The sequence below is a fragment of the Rhinoraja longicauda genome, chromosome 18 (assembly GCF_053455715.1).
Source record: "Rhinoraja longicauda isolate Sanriku21f chromosome 18, sRhiLon1.1, whole genome shotgun sequence".
Classification (NCBI taxonomy): domain Eukaryota; kingdom Metazoa; phylum Chordata; class Chondrichthyes; order Rajiformes; family Arhynchobatidae; genus Rhinoraja; species Rhinoraja longicauda.
The window spans coordinates 24,958,783-24,976,152 of NC_135970.1; the positions used below are offsets into that span (position 1 = coordinate 24,958,783).

The 17,370-nt window shown below is 43.2% G+C and overlaps 1 protein-coding gene across 3 annotated transcripts in view; it reads right to left on the minus strand.

Annotated features, from left to right (window-relative positions):
* nat10 (N-acetyltransferase 10) overlaps nucleotides 1–11,312 on the minus strand; it is a 49,425-nt gene extending 38,113 nt beyond the window's left edge. The window contains exons 1-7 of one of the 3 annotated variants that reach the window (XM_078415311.1): nucleotides 11,186–11,270; nucleotides 10,219–10,395; nucleotides 9,079–9,157; nucleotides 8,769–8,883; nucleotides 5,277–5,368; nucleotides 1,390–1,561; nucleotides 498–620 (exon numbers count right to left, since the gene is read on the minus strand). In XM_078415311.1, coding sequence (XP_078271437.1) covers nucleotides 498–620; nucleotides 1,390–1,561; nucleotides 5,277–5,368; nucleotides 8,769–8,883; nucleotides 9,079–9,089 — 513 coding nt within the window. In that variant the 5' untranslated portion in view covers nucleotides 9,090–9,157; nucleotides 10,219–10,395; nucleotides 11,186–11,270. Of the gene's footprint in view, nucleotides 1–497; nucleotides 621–1,389; nucleotides 1,562–5,276; nucleotides 5,369–8,768; nucleotides 8,884–9,078; nucleotides 9,158–10,218; nucleotides 10,638–11,185 lie in introns of those variants that run through there. The other 2 variants (XM_078415313.1, XM_078415312.1) reach the window with 2 other exon arrangements.
* Nucleotides 11,313–17,370: the final 6,058 nt, after the last annotated feature.

Here is a 17,370-nt window from a genome sequence, read left to right on the forward strand (position 1 = left end):
CCCGATGCATCGAGAATGTGTTCTTTTCAAAGCAATTCCTTATCCTGGAGATGTTTTCTGTCAACCCTTGTAAATTATTCATGCTAAAGGTGCTTCATGCTTATCTATGTTCTATAGCACAACACATGAAAACACGTTGCTTTTATAAAGTTACAATTTCCTGGCTATTTGGCAAAATGGTCTGTACTAATTCAGCTCTGATTTTAGAATGACGTCCATTTATTCTGTCTCCTCTTGGAGAAGAGTTTCTTCCTACCTGCCCTATTAAAATATCAATTTGAACATATGTTTATATCCAGCACCGTGTCTACTGAACATATACTTTAACTCTTCCAAGACCAACATATCTTGCTGCAGCACATGCTAGGAAAATGAACCTGCAATTTCCAAAGATTATTAGTCAGTGACCATATGTTCGTCATTACTTTTCAACAGTACAAGCACGCATGTCATCTCGTGAAAGAATGACTGAACACTACTGTCAGCCAAGCACATACCATTGTCATTGTATATAACTGTTTCAAGGAATTGACAGTTCTCAGCAGAATCACAATAAGTCCACCTCCTTCCACTGTCTCAACAGTCCTGGCCAAAAGGTTAGGTGTCATGGCCTCAAAGTCCTGTACATTAGGTAAAAAAACAAGGTTTAAGCATTTCCTTTCACTTCATAACATAAATACAACAATTATGAATAGTTGTATAATTATAACAATTATGAAAACAGTTATGAAAAGATTTCCCCTTAAAAACTGTTATATTAATTGTGCCATTGTATTGCAGATTCCCCAACCTTATTTTGTCTATTAAATAGTTCATTATGATATTCTCAAATGCTATGAATAGAATCAAACTAGTACATTAAAAAATATTTAATAATTTGCATCGATTCACTACATTTCAGTTCTTTGCAAGCTCAAGAATAAAAGTGAGTAAGTCTGGCCTATGGCCCAGTCCCCATATTTCCCCATAACCCTTAAATTAGCTAACCTCCCTTCTGTTGACATCCATTCATTGCTTGGGTACAATGAAACAGAATAACTCCAGTATCTCACTCAGGTGTTCATTATACCCACTGAGCCTTAGGTTAGCATTATTCTGAGTGGGCAAGTAAAGCATTATAGAAGATCCAACGCTTGTTTCATCTGCCATAAATAGATTGCACGAGTTCCAGCAGGTAGCACTGAATAATGATCAATGTTATTGTTTTTAATTCAGCACTGCTGAATACAAGATTAGCCCAGCAATATCAGGAAAGACCAAGGGTTTACCTTGAGATTATTGAGATCCACATATCATTGTCACAAATTACAAAATTGCTTCAATTTCAGTTGCAGTGTTGATAATTGGCCTTTTCCAATATTAAAAAATGAATAAAAGTGAAAAACACACCTGCAAAACACACATCCCAAAGGTGTTACCCAAGATCTTATGAGTCTCATTGTAATAGCAGTATCGAATGTTTGTCGCAGCTACAAAAAGCTCGAAGGGATCATCTTGCTTGAGGTCCAGTGTACCACTTTTAATCTTTTTCTGCAACTGCCTCATTCGCTTCTTTCTATGACTGAACCGGGAATAATGCATTTACACAACAGCAACAGTACACAACAGCAACAGTAACTTTAATAAAATAGTCACCATCAACAATAACTATAAAATGCTAGCATGATTAATAAATAGAAGTTTGGAAATTATCATTTTTATGAATTATTTGCCTTTCTAGTAACATAGAAACATAGAAAATCGGTGCAGGAGGAGGCCATTTGGCCCTTCGAGCCAACACCGCCATTCATTGTGATCATGGCTGATCGTCCCCAATCAATAACCCGTGCCTGCCTTCTTCCCATATCCCTTGATTCCACTAGCCCCTAGAGCTCTATCTAACTCTCTTAAATCTATCCAGTGATTTGGCTTCCACTGCCCTCTGTGGCAGAGAATTCCACAAATTCACAACTCTCTGGGTGAAAAAGGTTTTTTTCACCTCAGTTTTAAATGGCCTCCCCTTTATACTAAGACTGTGGCCCCTGGTTCTGGACTCGCCCAACATTGGAAACATTTTTCCTGCATCTAGCTTGTCCTGTCCTTTTATAATTTTATATGTTTCTATAAGATCCCCTCTCATCCTTCTAAACTCCAGTGAATACAAGCCTAGTCTTTTCAATCTTTCCTCATATGTCAATCCCGCCATCCCAGGGATCAATCTCGTGAACCTACGCTGCACTGCCTCAATTACAAGGATGTCCTTCCTTAAATTAGACCAAAACTGTACACAATACTCCAGATGTGGTCTTACCAGGGCCCTATACAACTGCAGAAGAACTTCTTTACTCCTATTCTGAAATCCTCTTGTTACGAAGGACAACATTCCATTTGCTTTCTTCACTGCCTGCTGTACCTGCACGCCAACTTTCAGTGACTGGTGTACAAGGACACCCAGGTCTCGCTGCACCTCCCCCTTACCTAACCGAACTCCATTGAGATAATAATCTGCCTCCTTATTTCTGCCGCCAAAGTGTATAACCTCACATTTATCTATATTATACTGCATCTGCCACGCATCTGCCCACTCACTCTACCTGTCCAGGTCACCCTGCAATCTTCTAACATCCTCTTCACAGTTTACACTGCCACCCAGCTTTGTGTCATCTGCAAACTTGTTAGTGTTGCTTCTAATTCCCTCTTCCAAATCATTAACATATATGGTAAGCAGTTGCGGCCCCATCACCGAGCCTTGCGGCACTCCACTCGCCGCTGCCTGCCATTCTGAAAAGGACCTGTTTACTCCTACTCTTTGTGTAGTGTAGATGTAGCCACATCTATTTATCCCATATATTGCAAATGTTTCAATTTAAATACAATTTCAGATCCTTTCGGTATTACTGATTTAAGCCAAAGAGCGCCGTAAAGATATAAATAATAATAATATATTCCTTTATTTGTCCCACATCGGGGAAATTTGCAGTCTTACAGCAGCAAAAAGGATAGCAAGAGACATTCATTATAAATAAAAATAAAGATAAGGATAATTGTCATCATTTACTGTGTTTTCTTTTACTGTTACTGTTAACTGGTCTGTTGACTTGTCTGCTGGGAGTAGCGCTGGTTGTGCAGTCTCACAGCAGCCGGAAGGAAGGACCTCCGATACATTATTGTTTGATAATAAAATATACTGCTATGGTTTCACACAGGTGTGCAATTCACCTTCACGATAAAAGTGCAGCAGCTTTGCATTTTTGAAAATAAAGCACCAATTTCTAACTGCGCTACAAGCTCATCCATTTTGCTACAAACACTGCGTGCATTCAAATAACACCTTCACATATATCACCAACACTCTTCTCAAATTGGTCCCCATTTTACCTGACCTTAGACTTTTATCCCTTCTTAAACTTTCTGTCCTATTACTTCTGGAGATTTCAGTAATCGCTCCTGCACTCTCCTTCCCTTTAACTACATCCATATAGTTCCAATTTGTCGACCCCACCCCCGCACTATTTAGTTTAAAGCCCTATCTACAGCCCTGGCGACGCTGTTTGCCAGGACCCTGGTTCCAGCCAGGTTCAAGTGGAGTCTGTCTTATCGGCACAGCTCCCTCCTTCCCCAATACTGATGCCAATGTACCACGAATTCAAGCCCACTTCTCCCACACCAATCATTGAGCCACACGCTTAACTCTTTAATCTTCTCGAACCCATACCAATTTGCACGTGGCTCAGGTAGCAATCCAATTATTACTTTTTTGATTTTGCTTTTCAATTTAGTCCCGAACTGCCCAAATTCCCTCAGCAGAACCTCATCCCTTGGTCTACCTACGCCATTGGTACCTACATGGACCATGACAGTTGGATCTTCCCCACTTCACTCCAAATACCTCTGCAAGTAGATGCGATGTCCCAAACCCAGGCACTAGGCAGGCATCACAGTCTTCATGTTCTTGATTCTTATGACAGAGAATCCCCTGTCTATACCATCCCAAATACAATCACATGTCTCGTCTCTCTCCCCTCTTGAATGGTTCCCTGATCCACGTTGCTGTGGTTAGGTTGCTCATCCTCATCTGCACAGGGAGCAAGAATCTTAGACCTGCTTGACAAGCTCAAGGCTCCTCTAACACTGCCTCGATCTCTATACCTCTGCCTGCCTCACTTGCAGTCACCCCCCCTTGACCATGGTCCAAATTGGAATCAGTTACTCTAACAGATGTGACTGCCTCCAGAAATACGGCGTCCGATGTGCCGCAGTGTTTCAGGTCGTCAACTTTGAGCCTGAGTTCCTCGATCAACCAACACTTGCTGCAGATGTGGTCACCACGAAACACCAAGGGGTCCACCTACTCCCACATTATGCAGCACATCTCGTCATCCTGTATGCCTCCTTAATGTTTCAAACAGCTCCTATTTACAGTTCCTGCTTGCTGCTGCTCTGCTCCGGGTTTGATAGGTCAGCACTCCTTTCCCCAGCCCTTTCGAAGCCTCTCGAACCGAAGCCCCAAGTTGCAATTTCTTCCACCAGGCACTTCCCTATAACACGGCCGCTCCCAACAAGCCGCACTGTTGTACCTTGCCTTCCTTTTATTCGCTGCTCTGCCTCTTGCTCAGCCAGTCGGACACCTGCTTCACTCTATGTCCTACCATTTCAATAGTGCACACACTAAACCAGCAGAAAAACAACTCTCTCACATTTTTCTGCCTGTTTTTTTAATTGATTTTTTCCCCCAACAAGACGGCTGCTCTCCCACTCTGTGTTCAACTTCTGAAGGTAGAAAAAAATATCTCATATTCACATTATCAGGTCCTATTCTTCTGTAAATGTCAGTTTAGTCAATAACATGGAGCAAGGAAATAGGGAATATTCTTCAATAATGTGCATTGTCAGTCAAAGTTAAATTGATCAATGCATGAATAGATTTCAAAATGTTAATGCTATACATTGTTCCCTTACTTAGACATAATCCGTTAAATTTATATTTATGGTTTCATTGGACCTATTCTAATTTTGGAAGCAGAGAACAGATTATACCCCGGATGATACTCGGTCCAGACTAATAAACTACAATATGAAGCTAATGTTATAACTGCATGATGGTGAGAAGGTCTAATTGCATTTTAACAAAATATCCTAAAATCACATTTTGATAATAAACCCATTCAGTAATTATAAATGAATCGGACAAATGTAGTTATAATCATGTTACAGTAAATAGTTACATATATTTAACTGTAATTCAAAATTTCAAATCCTAAAGTTCTAAATTTCTCTTGTGTTTACATTAACATTACCTGCTAAAGCCAAGCTCCTTCTTGTAACACCACAATACCGATGGCCTGGCCTTCACTGTAGCTTTAGAGAGCATGTGATGAAGTATAACCACCTGCAGTGAAAGCACACATAACACAATTATGAGTTATTTGCCATTATTGATTACAATTACCAGTAAAGAAAACTTTCACAAGCAATCCTCAGTAAGTCAATTTGCTTTTTGACAGGTTTAACACTGAACTTTCCCACAGAAAAGTTAGATTATGGTCAAATCCTCCAAGATAGGGAATGAAGAAAAATATATCGCATCCAAGATAGGGAATGAAGAAAAATATATCGCAAGCCTATTTCGTAATTGAATGGAAATTAAAAGATTGTGCCCTAGTTATTTTCATCTGAATTATTGAATTATAACAATTTGTGTAGTCTGGAAAGTCAGCCCTCACAACATTAAATTTTGGGTCGAAATAAGGAACTACTGATGTTAGTTTACAAAAAAGGACAAAACACTAGAGCAATTCAGCAAGACAAGCAGTATCTCCAGAGAACACAGATTCTTGAGGTTTCAGGTCGGAGTCCATCTTATAAGTCTGAAGAATGATCCCAACACAAAACTCCACCTATCCATGTTCTCTGGAGATATTGCCTGACCCGCTGAGTTACTCCAGCGCTTTGTGACTAGTTTTGGGTATCTGGATTCTCTGCTCTCAAAAACTGTTGGACCATCCATATGAATGACCCCATCCCAGCAAAGGTGTTAACATTCAGAAGTGTCTCGTTATTTACAATGTGGTCACTCTGTAAATGTGTAATTCAATTGAACGATTGTAGTATGGCGGGCTGACTCCTACCTTGCTGAGGCCAGGCGCCAGACATCTCCTCAGACATACCCCTTGACTGTGACCCCACAAATGAACACCAGATCATCATCTCCCAGACTGATTCTCCACTGTCCCAAAACATTTCATTCCCCAGCCCCAGTCTGCCCACTGCGACCTTCTCCCCAAAATTCACAAACAGGACAGCCATGGCAGACCCATCGTGTCTGCCTGCTCCTGCCCCACTGACCTAACCTTCATATACCTTGATTTTATCCTATCCCCCCTTGTCCAATCCCTTCCCACTTACGTCCGAGACATCTCACACATACACCCTTCAAATTTTTTAATAACTTTCGGTTTCTAGGCCCCCAGTCACTCATCTTTACCATTTCTTCCTTGAACAGAGACTCAAGGAATTTCCTTCAACTAAACTCTCCTTCACCTAGAGGAACGTCATCATCCTCAACAACTTCACTAGCCCTATCCCCTAACTCTTTCCCCGCTACATCAATGACTGTATCGGGGCTGCCTCTGCACCCGTGCAAAACTCATAAACCTTATTAACTTCACCATTAACTATCACCCTGCCCTCAAATTCATCTGGACTATCTCTGACACTTTTTCTCCCCTTTCTTGATCTCTGTCTCCATCACAGGAGAGACTTTTGGCTGATGTCTACTACAAACCTTCTCAGACCCACTGTTATCTTGACGACACTTCCTCCCACCCAGCCTCTTGTAAAGATGCTCTTAATTCCTCAGCCAGATCTGCTCCCAAGATGAGTTTTTTCCAAACGAGAACATCTGAGATGTCCTCATTCCTTAATGAATGTGGTTTCCACCCGGCTGTCATAGATGAATCCCTCATGCACAATTTCTTCTGTGTCCCGGAGTTCTGCTCCCGCTCCCTCTTCCCCAAACACAAGGATAGAGTTTCCCAGGTCATCACCTTTCCTTCTTCCAGCCTCTGCATCCAACACATCAACCCGTGACATTTCCTTTACCTCCAACGTGATCCCACCATTAATCACATCTTCCCATCTCCACCCCTTTCCACCTTGCGCAGAGATCTCTCCCTCCGCAACTCCTTGGTTCACTCAACCCTTCCCACCCAAAACACCTCCTCCCCAGATACTTTCCCGTGCAACCGTAGGTAATTTCACAACTGTCCTTATACCTCCTTCCTCAACTCCATCCAGGGACTCCAGCAGTCCTTCCAGATGAGACAGAGGCTCAACTGTACCCAGTGTTCCCGATGTAACCTCTGGTACATTGGCGAGCCCAAACATAGACTCGGCGACCATTTCGCTGAGCAGTTACGCTTGGTCTGTTAAGGCCCACTAGTTGCTAACTACTTTAACTCCCCTTCTCTTTCCCATCCTGACCTTTCTGTCCTGGGCCTCCTCCATTGCAAGAATGAGCCCACACGCAAATTGGAGGGACAGCATCTCATATTTTGCTTGGGTAGCTTACAATCCAACAGTATGAACAATGAATTGTCCAATTTTAGGTAACATATAAACACCTTTCTCCCCCCCATTTCCCCCCCCCCCCCCCGGAAACTCCTTAGCCGAGGTCATCTGCTGCCGTTTTGCCCTGTTTTGTTTTTTGTTTGTTTTTAATCGCTTCCAGTTATTTTTCCATTCTTCCTACTACAATGTCTGAAGAAGGGTCATGACCTGAAATGTCACCTATCCATTTTCTCCAGAGATGCTGCCCGAATTGAATTGCATTGATTACATTTTATTAGCTAAGTATCTATACATACAAGGAATTTGCCTTGATCCACTGAGTTACCATTTTGTGCCTATCTTAGATATAAAGAGAGGCAACATAGTGGCACAGCAGTAGAGTTGCTGCTTTACATAGCCAGACACCCGGGTTCAATCCTGACTCTGGCGTGCTGTCTGTACAGACTTTGTACATTCTCCCTGCAACCACGTGGGTTTTCTCCTGGGTGCTGTGGTTTCCTCCCACATTCCAAAGACATGCAGGTTTGTAGGTTAAGTGGCTTCTGTAAATTGTCCCTCATGTGTAGGATAGAATTAGTGCATAGGTGATCGCTGATTAGTGCGGTCTCGGGTGGGCCGAATGGCCTGTTTCCATGTTGTATCTCTAAGACTAAAAAGAAAGATTGGACAGGCTGAGTTTATTATAATTGGAATGTAGTTAACCAATGACTGATCACATAAAAATGTATAAAATTACGATAAGGATAGGTGAGAGAAATAAGCAGAATGTATCTGCCGGGGCAGGGAAACTTAGAGGGAAGAAGTTTAAGGTGAGAGGGGCTGAAATTTAAAGGACATCTGAAGGGCAAGTTCTTCACACATAGGGTGGTGAACATAAGGAACTAGTTGCCAGAGGAGGTTGTGGAGGCAGATGCAATTACAATGATTAAAAGGCATTTAGACAGATACTTAGATAGGCTAGACATAGAGGAATACTTAGCTAATGTGAGGAAATTTGATTATTGTTGATAGGCATCACCGTTAGCATGAATGAGGTGGGCAGAACAGATCCGTATCTGCGTTGTACATTTTGTATGACTCCTATTAACTGGTTAACTGACCATCTTCACTGACAAGAACACTAATCTGATCTCAGACTAGCATGCTTATTTATGTTAAATTAACAACCAATATCACTACTACAATACAAAACATATATCGTTCTACTTTTAACTCCATACCTGATCTCTGCCACGATCACCCACGATAATGAACAATGTCCGTTGGCGCTGCGCCACTCCATTTTCAATTTGGACCCGGATACGATTGTCCAGTTTTTTCCTGAACATTTTGATGCTTTGGGTAGAGATGAAAAATGTATTAAAAGTTTTAAATCATATTTTAGAAACATTTGTACATTCATGGATCAAAATAGTAACAGTTTTCTGCAGACAAAACAACATGGATAAAAATACAAAATTCATCAATCTATTTTCCTGCATTTACTGGAATTTACTTATCATTGGAGTCCAGCCACAAGAGATGCCTTACCTGTCTTCCATTAATCATGAATAAAATGAAGTTATGTAGAATCTTGAACACAGCAAAAAGTTGTGGCCAAAATCTGACACTAGAACAGATGATTCAAAGCACAGTTAAAGTACCAGTCTTAAGAATTGCTTAAGATGTAGCAGAATAATTGAAATGAGTAACAACAGTTGGCTTAGATATGGAAATCAAAGAAGCAGAAATAGTTGGTGAAAACTCAACCTCATGGAATTGAATGAATAAGATTCATACAGAAGGTCGCAGCATTGAAAAGGGTGAGTCAGAACGATCAGATTAATCCTGCTATTGCCATAGGACCCCATACATGGACGTTTGATCTTCAGATACAGGGAGGTATGTAGATGGATTGATAAATTTGGGTGCAAGTTTGTTTGTTTTTTAGAGTGGCAGGTGCCTGATCGTGCTACCAGGAGTGGTGTTTAAAAGACTTGTATATAGGCACATGGGTATGCAAACCCACTGACTCCTGCAACTATCTCGACTACACTTCTTCCCATCCTGCTTCCTGCAAAGACTCTATCCCCTACTTCCAATTCCACCGTCTACGCCGCATCTGCGCCCAAAATGTGTTCCATACCAGGACATCCGAGATGTCCTCATTCTTTAGGAAATGGGAGTTCCCCTCTCCCCATCATAGATGAGGCCCTCACTCATGTCTCCTTGGTACCCCGCAGCTCCACCCTTACTCCCTTTCCCCCAAGTGGCAACAGAGTCAGAGGCCCCCTAGTCTTTACCTTTCTCTACCAAGTCACATCTTCCCATCTCCACCCCTTTCCGCCTTCTGAGGAGATTGTTCCCTCCGTAACTCCCTGGTTAACTCATCCCTTCCCACCCGAACCACCCCCTTACAACTGCAGGAGATGCAACACCTGTCCCTTTACCTCCTCCCTAGACTCTGCCCAGAGACCCTGACAGTCCTTTCAGGTTAAACAGAGGTTCACTTGCACCTCCTTCAACCTCATCTAGTGTATCTGCCGTTGAAGATGTGGACTCTTATACATCGGTGAGACCAAACTTAGACTAGGCGACTGTTTCGCTCAACACCTTCACTCAGACCACCTGGACCTGCCTGATCTCCCGGTTACTAAACACTTGAATTCTTCTTCCCATTCCCACACTGACCTTTCTGTCCTAGGTCTCCTCCATTATCGGTGAGGTTAAATGCAAATTGGAGGAACAGCATCTCATATTTCGCTTGGGCAGCTTACAGCCCAGTGGTACAGGGTTGTAAGCAGCCTGTCCCAGAGTTCCTCTAGGTTTTTGTGTCTATCTTAAGTTTAATCCAGTTCCTTCCTGCACCTGAGTATGCAGGGAATGGAGGGATATGAATCATGTGCAAGCAGAGATTAGTTTATCTCGGCATCGTGTTTGGCACAGACATTGTGGGCCGGAGGACTGGCCCTGTGCTATACTGTTCTACGTAGAGATTACTCTGCCCACAGCGCTGCCGCATGAAGCTGAGCAATTACTTTGGCGAAGGGAAGGTCTCCACTGCGGAGGAGGCAATCTATCCTCCCACCACCACCAGTGTCTGAGCAGCGCCTTCCTCTCCCTTGCCCTCTCATCCCTTGCCCTCCCCTCTCCTGCCCTCCCCTCTCCTGCCCTCTCATCCCTTGCCCTCCCCCTCTTGCCTTCTCCTCCCCTCCCTTGCCCTCCCCGCCCCCTCCACAACATTGCCCTCTCCTCCCTCGCCCTCTCCTCCTCTACCCTGCCCTCTCCTCCTCTACCCTGCCCTCCCCCCCCCTTGCCCTCTCCTCCTCTACCCTGCCCTCCCCCTTGCCCTCTCCTCCTCTACCCTGCCCTCCCCCTGGCCCCTCCTCCCTTACCCTGCACTCCCCCTTGCCTCCTCTCCTCGCCCTCTCTCCCCCCCCCCCCCCCCATTACCCTCTCCTCGCCCTCTTCCCTGCCCTCCTCCTTGCCCTCTCTTCCCTCACCCTCTCCTCTCCCTTGCCCTCCTCCATAAGTTCAACCCTGCCCTCTCCTCTCCGGGTGCCGGCGCACGGGCTGGTGAACTGTTGGCCACGTGCAGCGCGCCGACGCACTCTCGTGCCCGCCGCACCCCGCGCTGCCATTCATTCATTCCACCCACCTCCTCTCGTGCGGCTTCCGTCCCAGAGGCGAACAGTTGGCGTTGCGGGGTGGGCGCCGGCAGTTGTGCAGGGCGCCGGCAGTTGTACAGGACACCGGCAGTTGTACAGGACACCCACCTCGGGGTCCTGCTCAGGGTGGGTGAGCGCTGCTAATGACGTCTACAGCGCTTGCAGCCAATGGTATTCCGGCTACCCCCCCTAGCGGCAGACAGCCTCCCATAACCCTGCGACGACGGGCAGTGGTTACTGCTGCGAACCTCATGGTGCAAGAAAAATTATACAGTAATCAGTTAAAGGCAATGCTGACAGCAGAACATGTGGGGGTTTTTTTTTCATCTCAGTGTGTTTCTACATTGATCTATTTTTGCTGCACTATTTTTGTTTGAAATTTTGTGCAAACTTTGTACCATTTGCCTGCCTTTGGCCCATTGCTCGCTACACCCTTCCTAACCCTATATCTGTCCAACTGTCTTTTAAAAGTCACAGATAGACACAAAACGCTGGAATAACTCAGGTCAAGTCAAGTCAATTTTATTTGTGAAGCACATTTAAAAACAACCCACGTTGACCAAGGTGCTGTACATCAGTTCAGGTACTAAGAACGAACATAAAATGGCACACAAACATAACAGCACATACATAAACAGTTCACAGCGCCCCCTCAGCATCTCGGGGAAAGCCAGAGGTGACGTTTCGGGTCGCAATTGTTTCCACTTATTTGTTCCTCTGGCAGCTCACTCTAGACATGGACAACGTCTATGTGATATGGTTTCCCCTTCAGGGCCCTCTTAACCCCCCCCCCCCCCCCCCCCCCTCCCCTCCCTCCCTTACCTTAAGCCTATTTCCTCTAGTTTTAGAATTTTTCCCCAGGGAAAAAGACTGCGTTCACTTTATCCATACCCCTTGGTCTTGTGTACCGAAATAAGGTCACCATTCAGCCTCCTACCCTCCAGAGAAAAGAGTCACAGCCGATCTAAATTCTCTCTTTAATGCAAGTCCAGGTACCATTCTGGTAAACTGTTCGGCTTCCTTTCCAACTTAATAACATTCTTCCCATTGATGGGCGACCAGAATTACAGTATTCCGTGTGATCTCACCAATGACTTGGCGTCCCGAGCACACCACCAATGGGAGGTGTATCCAGCTACAGCTCATCGCAGACCACGTTAGGGAACTGGAGCAGCAGCTGGGCAATCTCAGGATCATCCAGGAGACCGAGGATGTCATGGACAGGAGTTAGTGAGGTGATGTCACCTAGGCTACGGGCAGAAAATAGATGGGTGACCAGCAGGGAGGAGAGTGCAGGGATGCCCCCCAAGTAATGCTACATTCCCCTCGACAAGGTATGTCCCATTGGATACTGTTAGGGGAAGGCCGTGACTGGTCAAAGAGCAGCAGCAGTCAGGTCTGTGGCATCAGGCAGAGCGAGGACAGGCAGAGCCATCGTGATAAGCGCATTAGTTAGTGGGACAGACAGGAGATTCTGTGCCAGCCAACGACTCACCAGGATGGTGTGTTGCCTCCCCGATGCCAGGATTCAGGATCTACTGAACAGCAGCAAAGCATTCTCAGAGCAGAGGGCAAGCAGCCGAAGTGGTTGTGTACGTTGACACAAATGACAGGTAGGAATGGAAATGAAGTCTGCAACAATGAGCAAGGCAAAAGGTTAAAAAGCAGGACCTTGAGGGTAGTAATCTCCGATTGTTCCCGGTGTGGGCAGATTTGCTAGTGCTACCTGGGAGGGTTTAAACTACATTGGCAGGGGGATGGGATCTAATGCAGGAGTAATGTAACTGAGAGGCCAGAAGTCGGTACAGATGGCAATGAAAGCAAATTCAGTGGACAGGATAGGCAGGAGCATGACTTTTGGATTCAATTGTATTTATGTTATTGCGAGAGGCCGAATGGGTAAGGTAGATGAACCCAGGGCTTGCTTAGGCACATGCAACTGGGGTGTTATAGCTACTATGGAAACCTGCCAAGAGGACAGGACTGGTAGCTTAATGTTCCAGGGTGCAGCTGTAACTGGTGCGATAGAGATTGGGTACAAGGGGGAAGATGCTTTACTGATTGAGGAGAATGTCATGGCAGTCGTCCAATGACATTACTGATGGTTCATCCAGTAATGCTATATGGGTGAAATTGAGAAATAAAAAGGGGATTGTACTATGGCCTCCCAAATAGTCAACAGGAATTAGAACTAATATGCCGGCAGATTGCAAAAGCTGCAAGACCAATAGGATTATCAAAGTAGGAGTTTTGCCAATATAGACTGGGACTGCCATAGTGGTAAGAGCTTAGACAAGGTCGAATTTGTCAAATGTGTTCAGGAACGGCATCATTCCTGATCAAGATCCTGTTGTGATTTTTGATAAATATCTTCACTGTCTACACTACCACCTACCATCGGCAAACTAATTAATCACACCATGTAGTTTCTCATCCAAAACGTGATGTAACCACAAACCAGAATGGAGTTGAGGGAGGAGGTATTGGGACAGGTGATGCAACTCATGCGGTTGCAGGGAAAAGTTCTTGGGGAGGGGTAGTGGGTTGGAAGAGATAGGTGAACCAGTGAGTTGGGGATGGGAATGGTCTCAGAGGAAAGGGATAGAGATGGGAAATTGTGACTAATGGTGGGATCCCTTTGGAGGTGGCAAAAATGTCAAAAGAATTACGTGCTGTATGCAATGGCTGATGGGGTGAAAGGTGAAAAGACTAAAATTAATACTTTGTAACTATCAGCACACTGTACATAGTGACTGCATACTTGGTGTATTGTATGCAAAACAAAGTATTTCGCTGTATCTAAGATACATGTGACAATAAAGTATCATCATCAGCAATGGGCCCAAAACTGATCCCCGAGGCACACCACCAATCAGAGGCCTCCAGTCTGAAAAATAACCTTCCACCACTCACTGCTTCCTTCCACAATGCCAATTTTGTATCTAGTTAGCTAGCCCTCCCTGGATCCAATGCAACTTTCCAGAGCAGCATACCATGCAGAACCTTATCAAAGGCCTTGCTGAGGTCCATGTAGACAATATCTATAGCCTTGCCCTCATCAACCTTTTTGGTTACATCTTCAGAAAAATGCAAATTCATAAGACACGATCTCCCACATACAAAACCATGCCAACTATCCCAAATCAGCCACTGATTGTCCAAATGCATAGATCTTATCCCTCAGATTCATCTCCAGTAACTTACTTATCATAGATGTTAGGATCACTGGTCTATAGAAATCAGACTTATCCTTGCAGCCCTTAAATAGATGCAAAACATCCTGCATCTCTCCCCTGCCTAACGATGATTCGGAGGTTTCAGCTCCTGCAATTATGTCTCTAGCATTCAACAACATCCTCAGATATACCTGATCAAGTCCGGGAGATTTATCTACCTCCGTACGCTTTAGGACGTCCAGTACCATCCTCAAGACATCTCCGTTAACTGTCCCGAGTTCCATAGCCTTTATTTCCCCCCCCCCCCCCCCCCCCCCACGGTGAAAACAAAGGAGAAATAATAATTTGAGGATTTTGCCATCTCCTGCGTCTCCACATGTAGATGATCACTTTAGTTTATGAGGGCCTATTCTCTCTCCAGTTACCCCTTTTGCCTTAATATACATATCTCTTTAAATTTTCTTTAAACTTACTTGAAACTGCTGGGATGTTCTCCTTAATCAGTAAAGCAACCCCCCCCCCCCCCCCTTTCCCTCTCTTTTACCACCTCTATCACCCTGTAAGACCTGTCCCCTGGAGCATTAAGCTACCAATCCTAAGCCAGGTTTCTGTAATGGCTATAACATCTCAGCTGCAATTACCTAACCATACCCTGTGTCCATCTGTCTTACCCGCTTTGATAATCATACCAGCCTTTAAAATAGCCACTTTACAGCTGGAAGATTGGGCAATGATCAACAAATAAGGATAATTTATAATAGTAGATAACCATCCAGCTTAACTATTGTTTTGCTCAGTTGAGTAGCATTTTGGAAAAAGCATTCCTTCCAAAGATATGATGGTTTATTCGCCAAAGTCTACTTTTAAATAAGCCCATAATTTAAAAACACAAATAGGTCATACAATCTCTTGGATTCACTCATAAATCAGTGAAGTGTTCCCAACCCATTCCCCATATACACTATACTTCTGGTGCCTAAAACTCAACCAGACTTGAATATATTCCAAAACAGAGCATCTAGTCCATAATCAGAGCCTACTCCAGTTTCTTATATTCTAAGATGACAACACCCAATTCTGCATGTTGCTAATATGAATCTGCCCTGCTAGTTAGCCTGATTCGACACTACTTTCAAATTTTCATTTACGAAGTCGTACATTATTATTGCTCAATGCTTAAACATCTAAGGAAACAAACATGTGAAAAAGGGTTTAATCTAACAAAGCTTATTTTGCCACATTATGAAGTGCTATCATCTTGCCATTCACTTACGCTACGAGCACTTTGCACCCTCCTCAGTTCACTTGATATTACAATTCTACTTCAAAAGTGATTTTAATGGTATAGCGAAGATAGAAGAGGCTTAGTGTACAATATGCAAAAATCAATAAACCTGAAGCTTTTTTTCCCCCCAAGTGTGAAGATTTTGTACTCCACACAATAAAATGTGAGTATCGAAAAGGAGTGCCATCTTCATAGTTGTTAGGCAAATAGAGATGGAACAAGTTAAACTGTATAAAATCTCTTAAATGTACATAGAATTAAGCATGTGGATTGCAGTATTTTTTGTGGATGTGGATTGCAGTGGTAGTATTTTTTGTTTAATAAATTTGGATGAAGTATCCCATATCACTTGTGCAAATGGACCATGACTTAATTCTTAAAAACAAATTAGTACATGCTCAATTGGGACAACTCAATTACATTTAATATGTTAAATGTAATTATTAACAAATTTCTGCTTCAGGCAATTATTGTCCTATTTTACATTAAAATGACATTTATTCAAATTATTGAGAAAATTCAACATCACCACAAATGCACATGGCTAATCTTAAATTAATTTAAGAAACAGGTTAATGATAACAGATCCAAAATGAAGTATTATCGCAGACAACTGCAAATGCTGGTATTCAAAAAAAATCTGCCAATTAAAAATCCTTTTCATCTATCACCTTTCTCCCAGCTTTCTCTCCCCTACTACAATCAGTCTGAAGGATCATGATCCAAAATGTCATTTATCCACATTCTCCAGACCTGCTGTGTTACTCCAATGAGAGTCTAAAATGGAGGATGTTTGAATCATTCTGCCATGATCCGCTCCTTTTTCTACAAAGCTGTGATGTCAAAAACATACAGGAATCACAAAGCACTGAAGATTGTCAATGTTTCTAGATGTTACATAAAAGATTAATGCAAATAAGCCAATATTAGCCTAAAGGGCACACATGCAAGCTATGATCTAACAATAACTTTGCTGGGCTACATGCGAGATCTGATTTCGAGGAGACTCCTGAAGCAAGGCTTTTTTTTAAAAGTTCAGGCAGCCCACATGCTCATGATGACAAAGATAACACATCAAAAGTAGCTTCAAGGAGAAGGGAAGAAGGTATAGAAGTCTGCAAACAGTGACCAGTTTGAAGAAAAGCTTCTTCCTTACGACCATCAGGCTTCTTGAACACTACACAAACACTAACCTCAACTATGAACTTCTATGGATCGTCATTGGTTGCACTTGACTTTGCGGTTTTCTGCACGTGTTGTGGTATCAATTTATTGCTTTTTTTAAAAAACTTATTTTATATTGTCTGTGTGCATTGTGTTAACAGGCCTGTTATGCTGCTGCAAATCAGAATTTCATTGTTCCAATATCGGTACAAATGACAATTAAATACTCCCAACATCAACACACAGATCAATGATTTAATTCTCCCCGTGCACCCTACCCCAGGAGGAAGACCTCGGTTAAAAGGGTCTCAAGTTGACAACACAAAAAAAAGTTGCCAACAGCAGAGATCCTCAGCCAAATCATCTCTGGCTGAGTAAACTGCCAAAGCATCAGTTATTCATTATTTTTTAACAGTTCAATGGGACTAACAGCAACATCCAGCCCAAAAAAATAAGTATGGACATAAAAAATTGATCTTTTAAAAAATATATTGTGATTATCAGAGTATTTAACAATTCAGTAGCTCATACATTGTTCGAGATATCAATG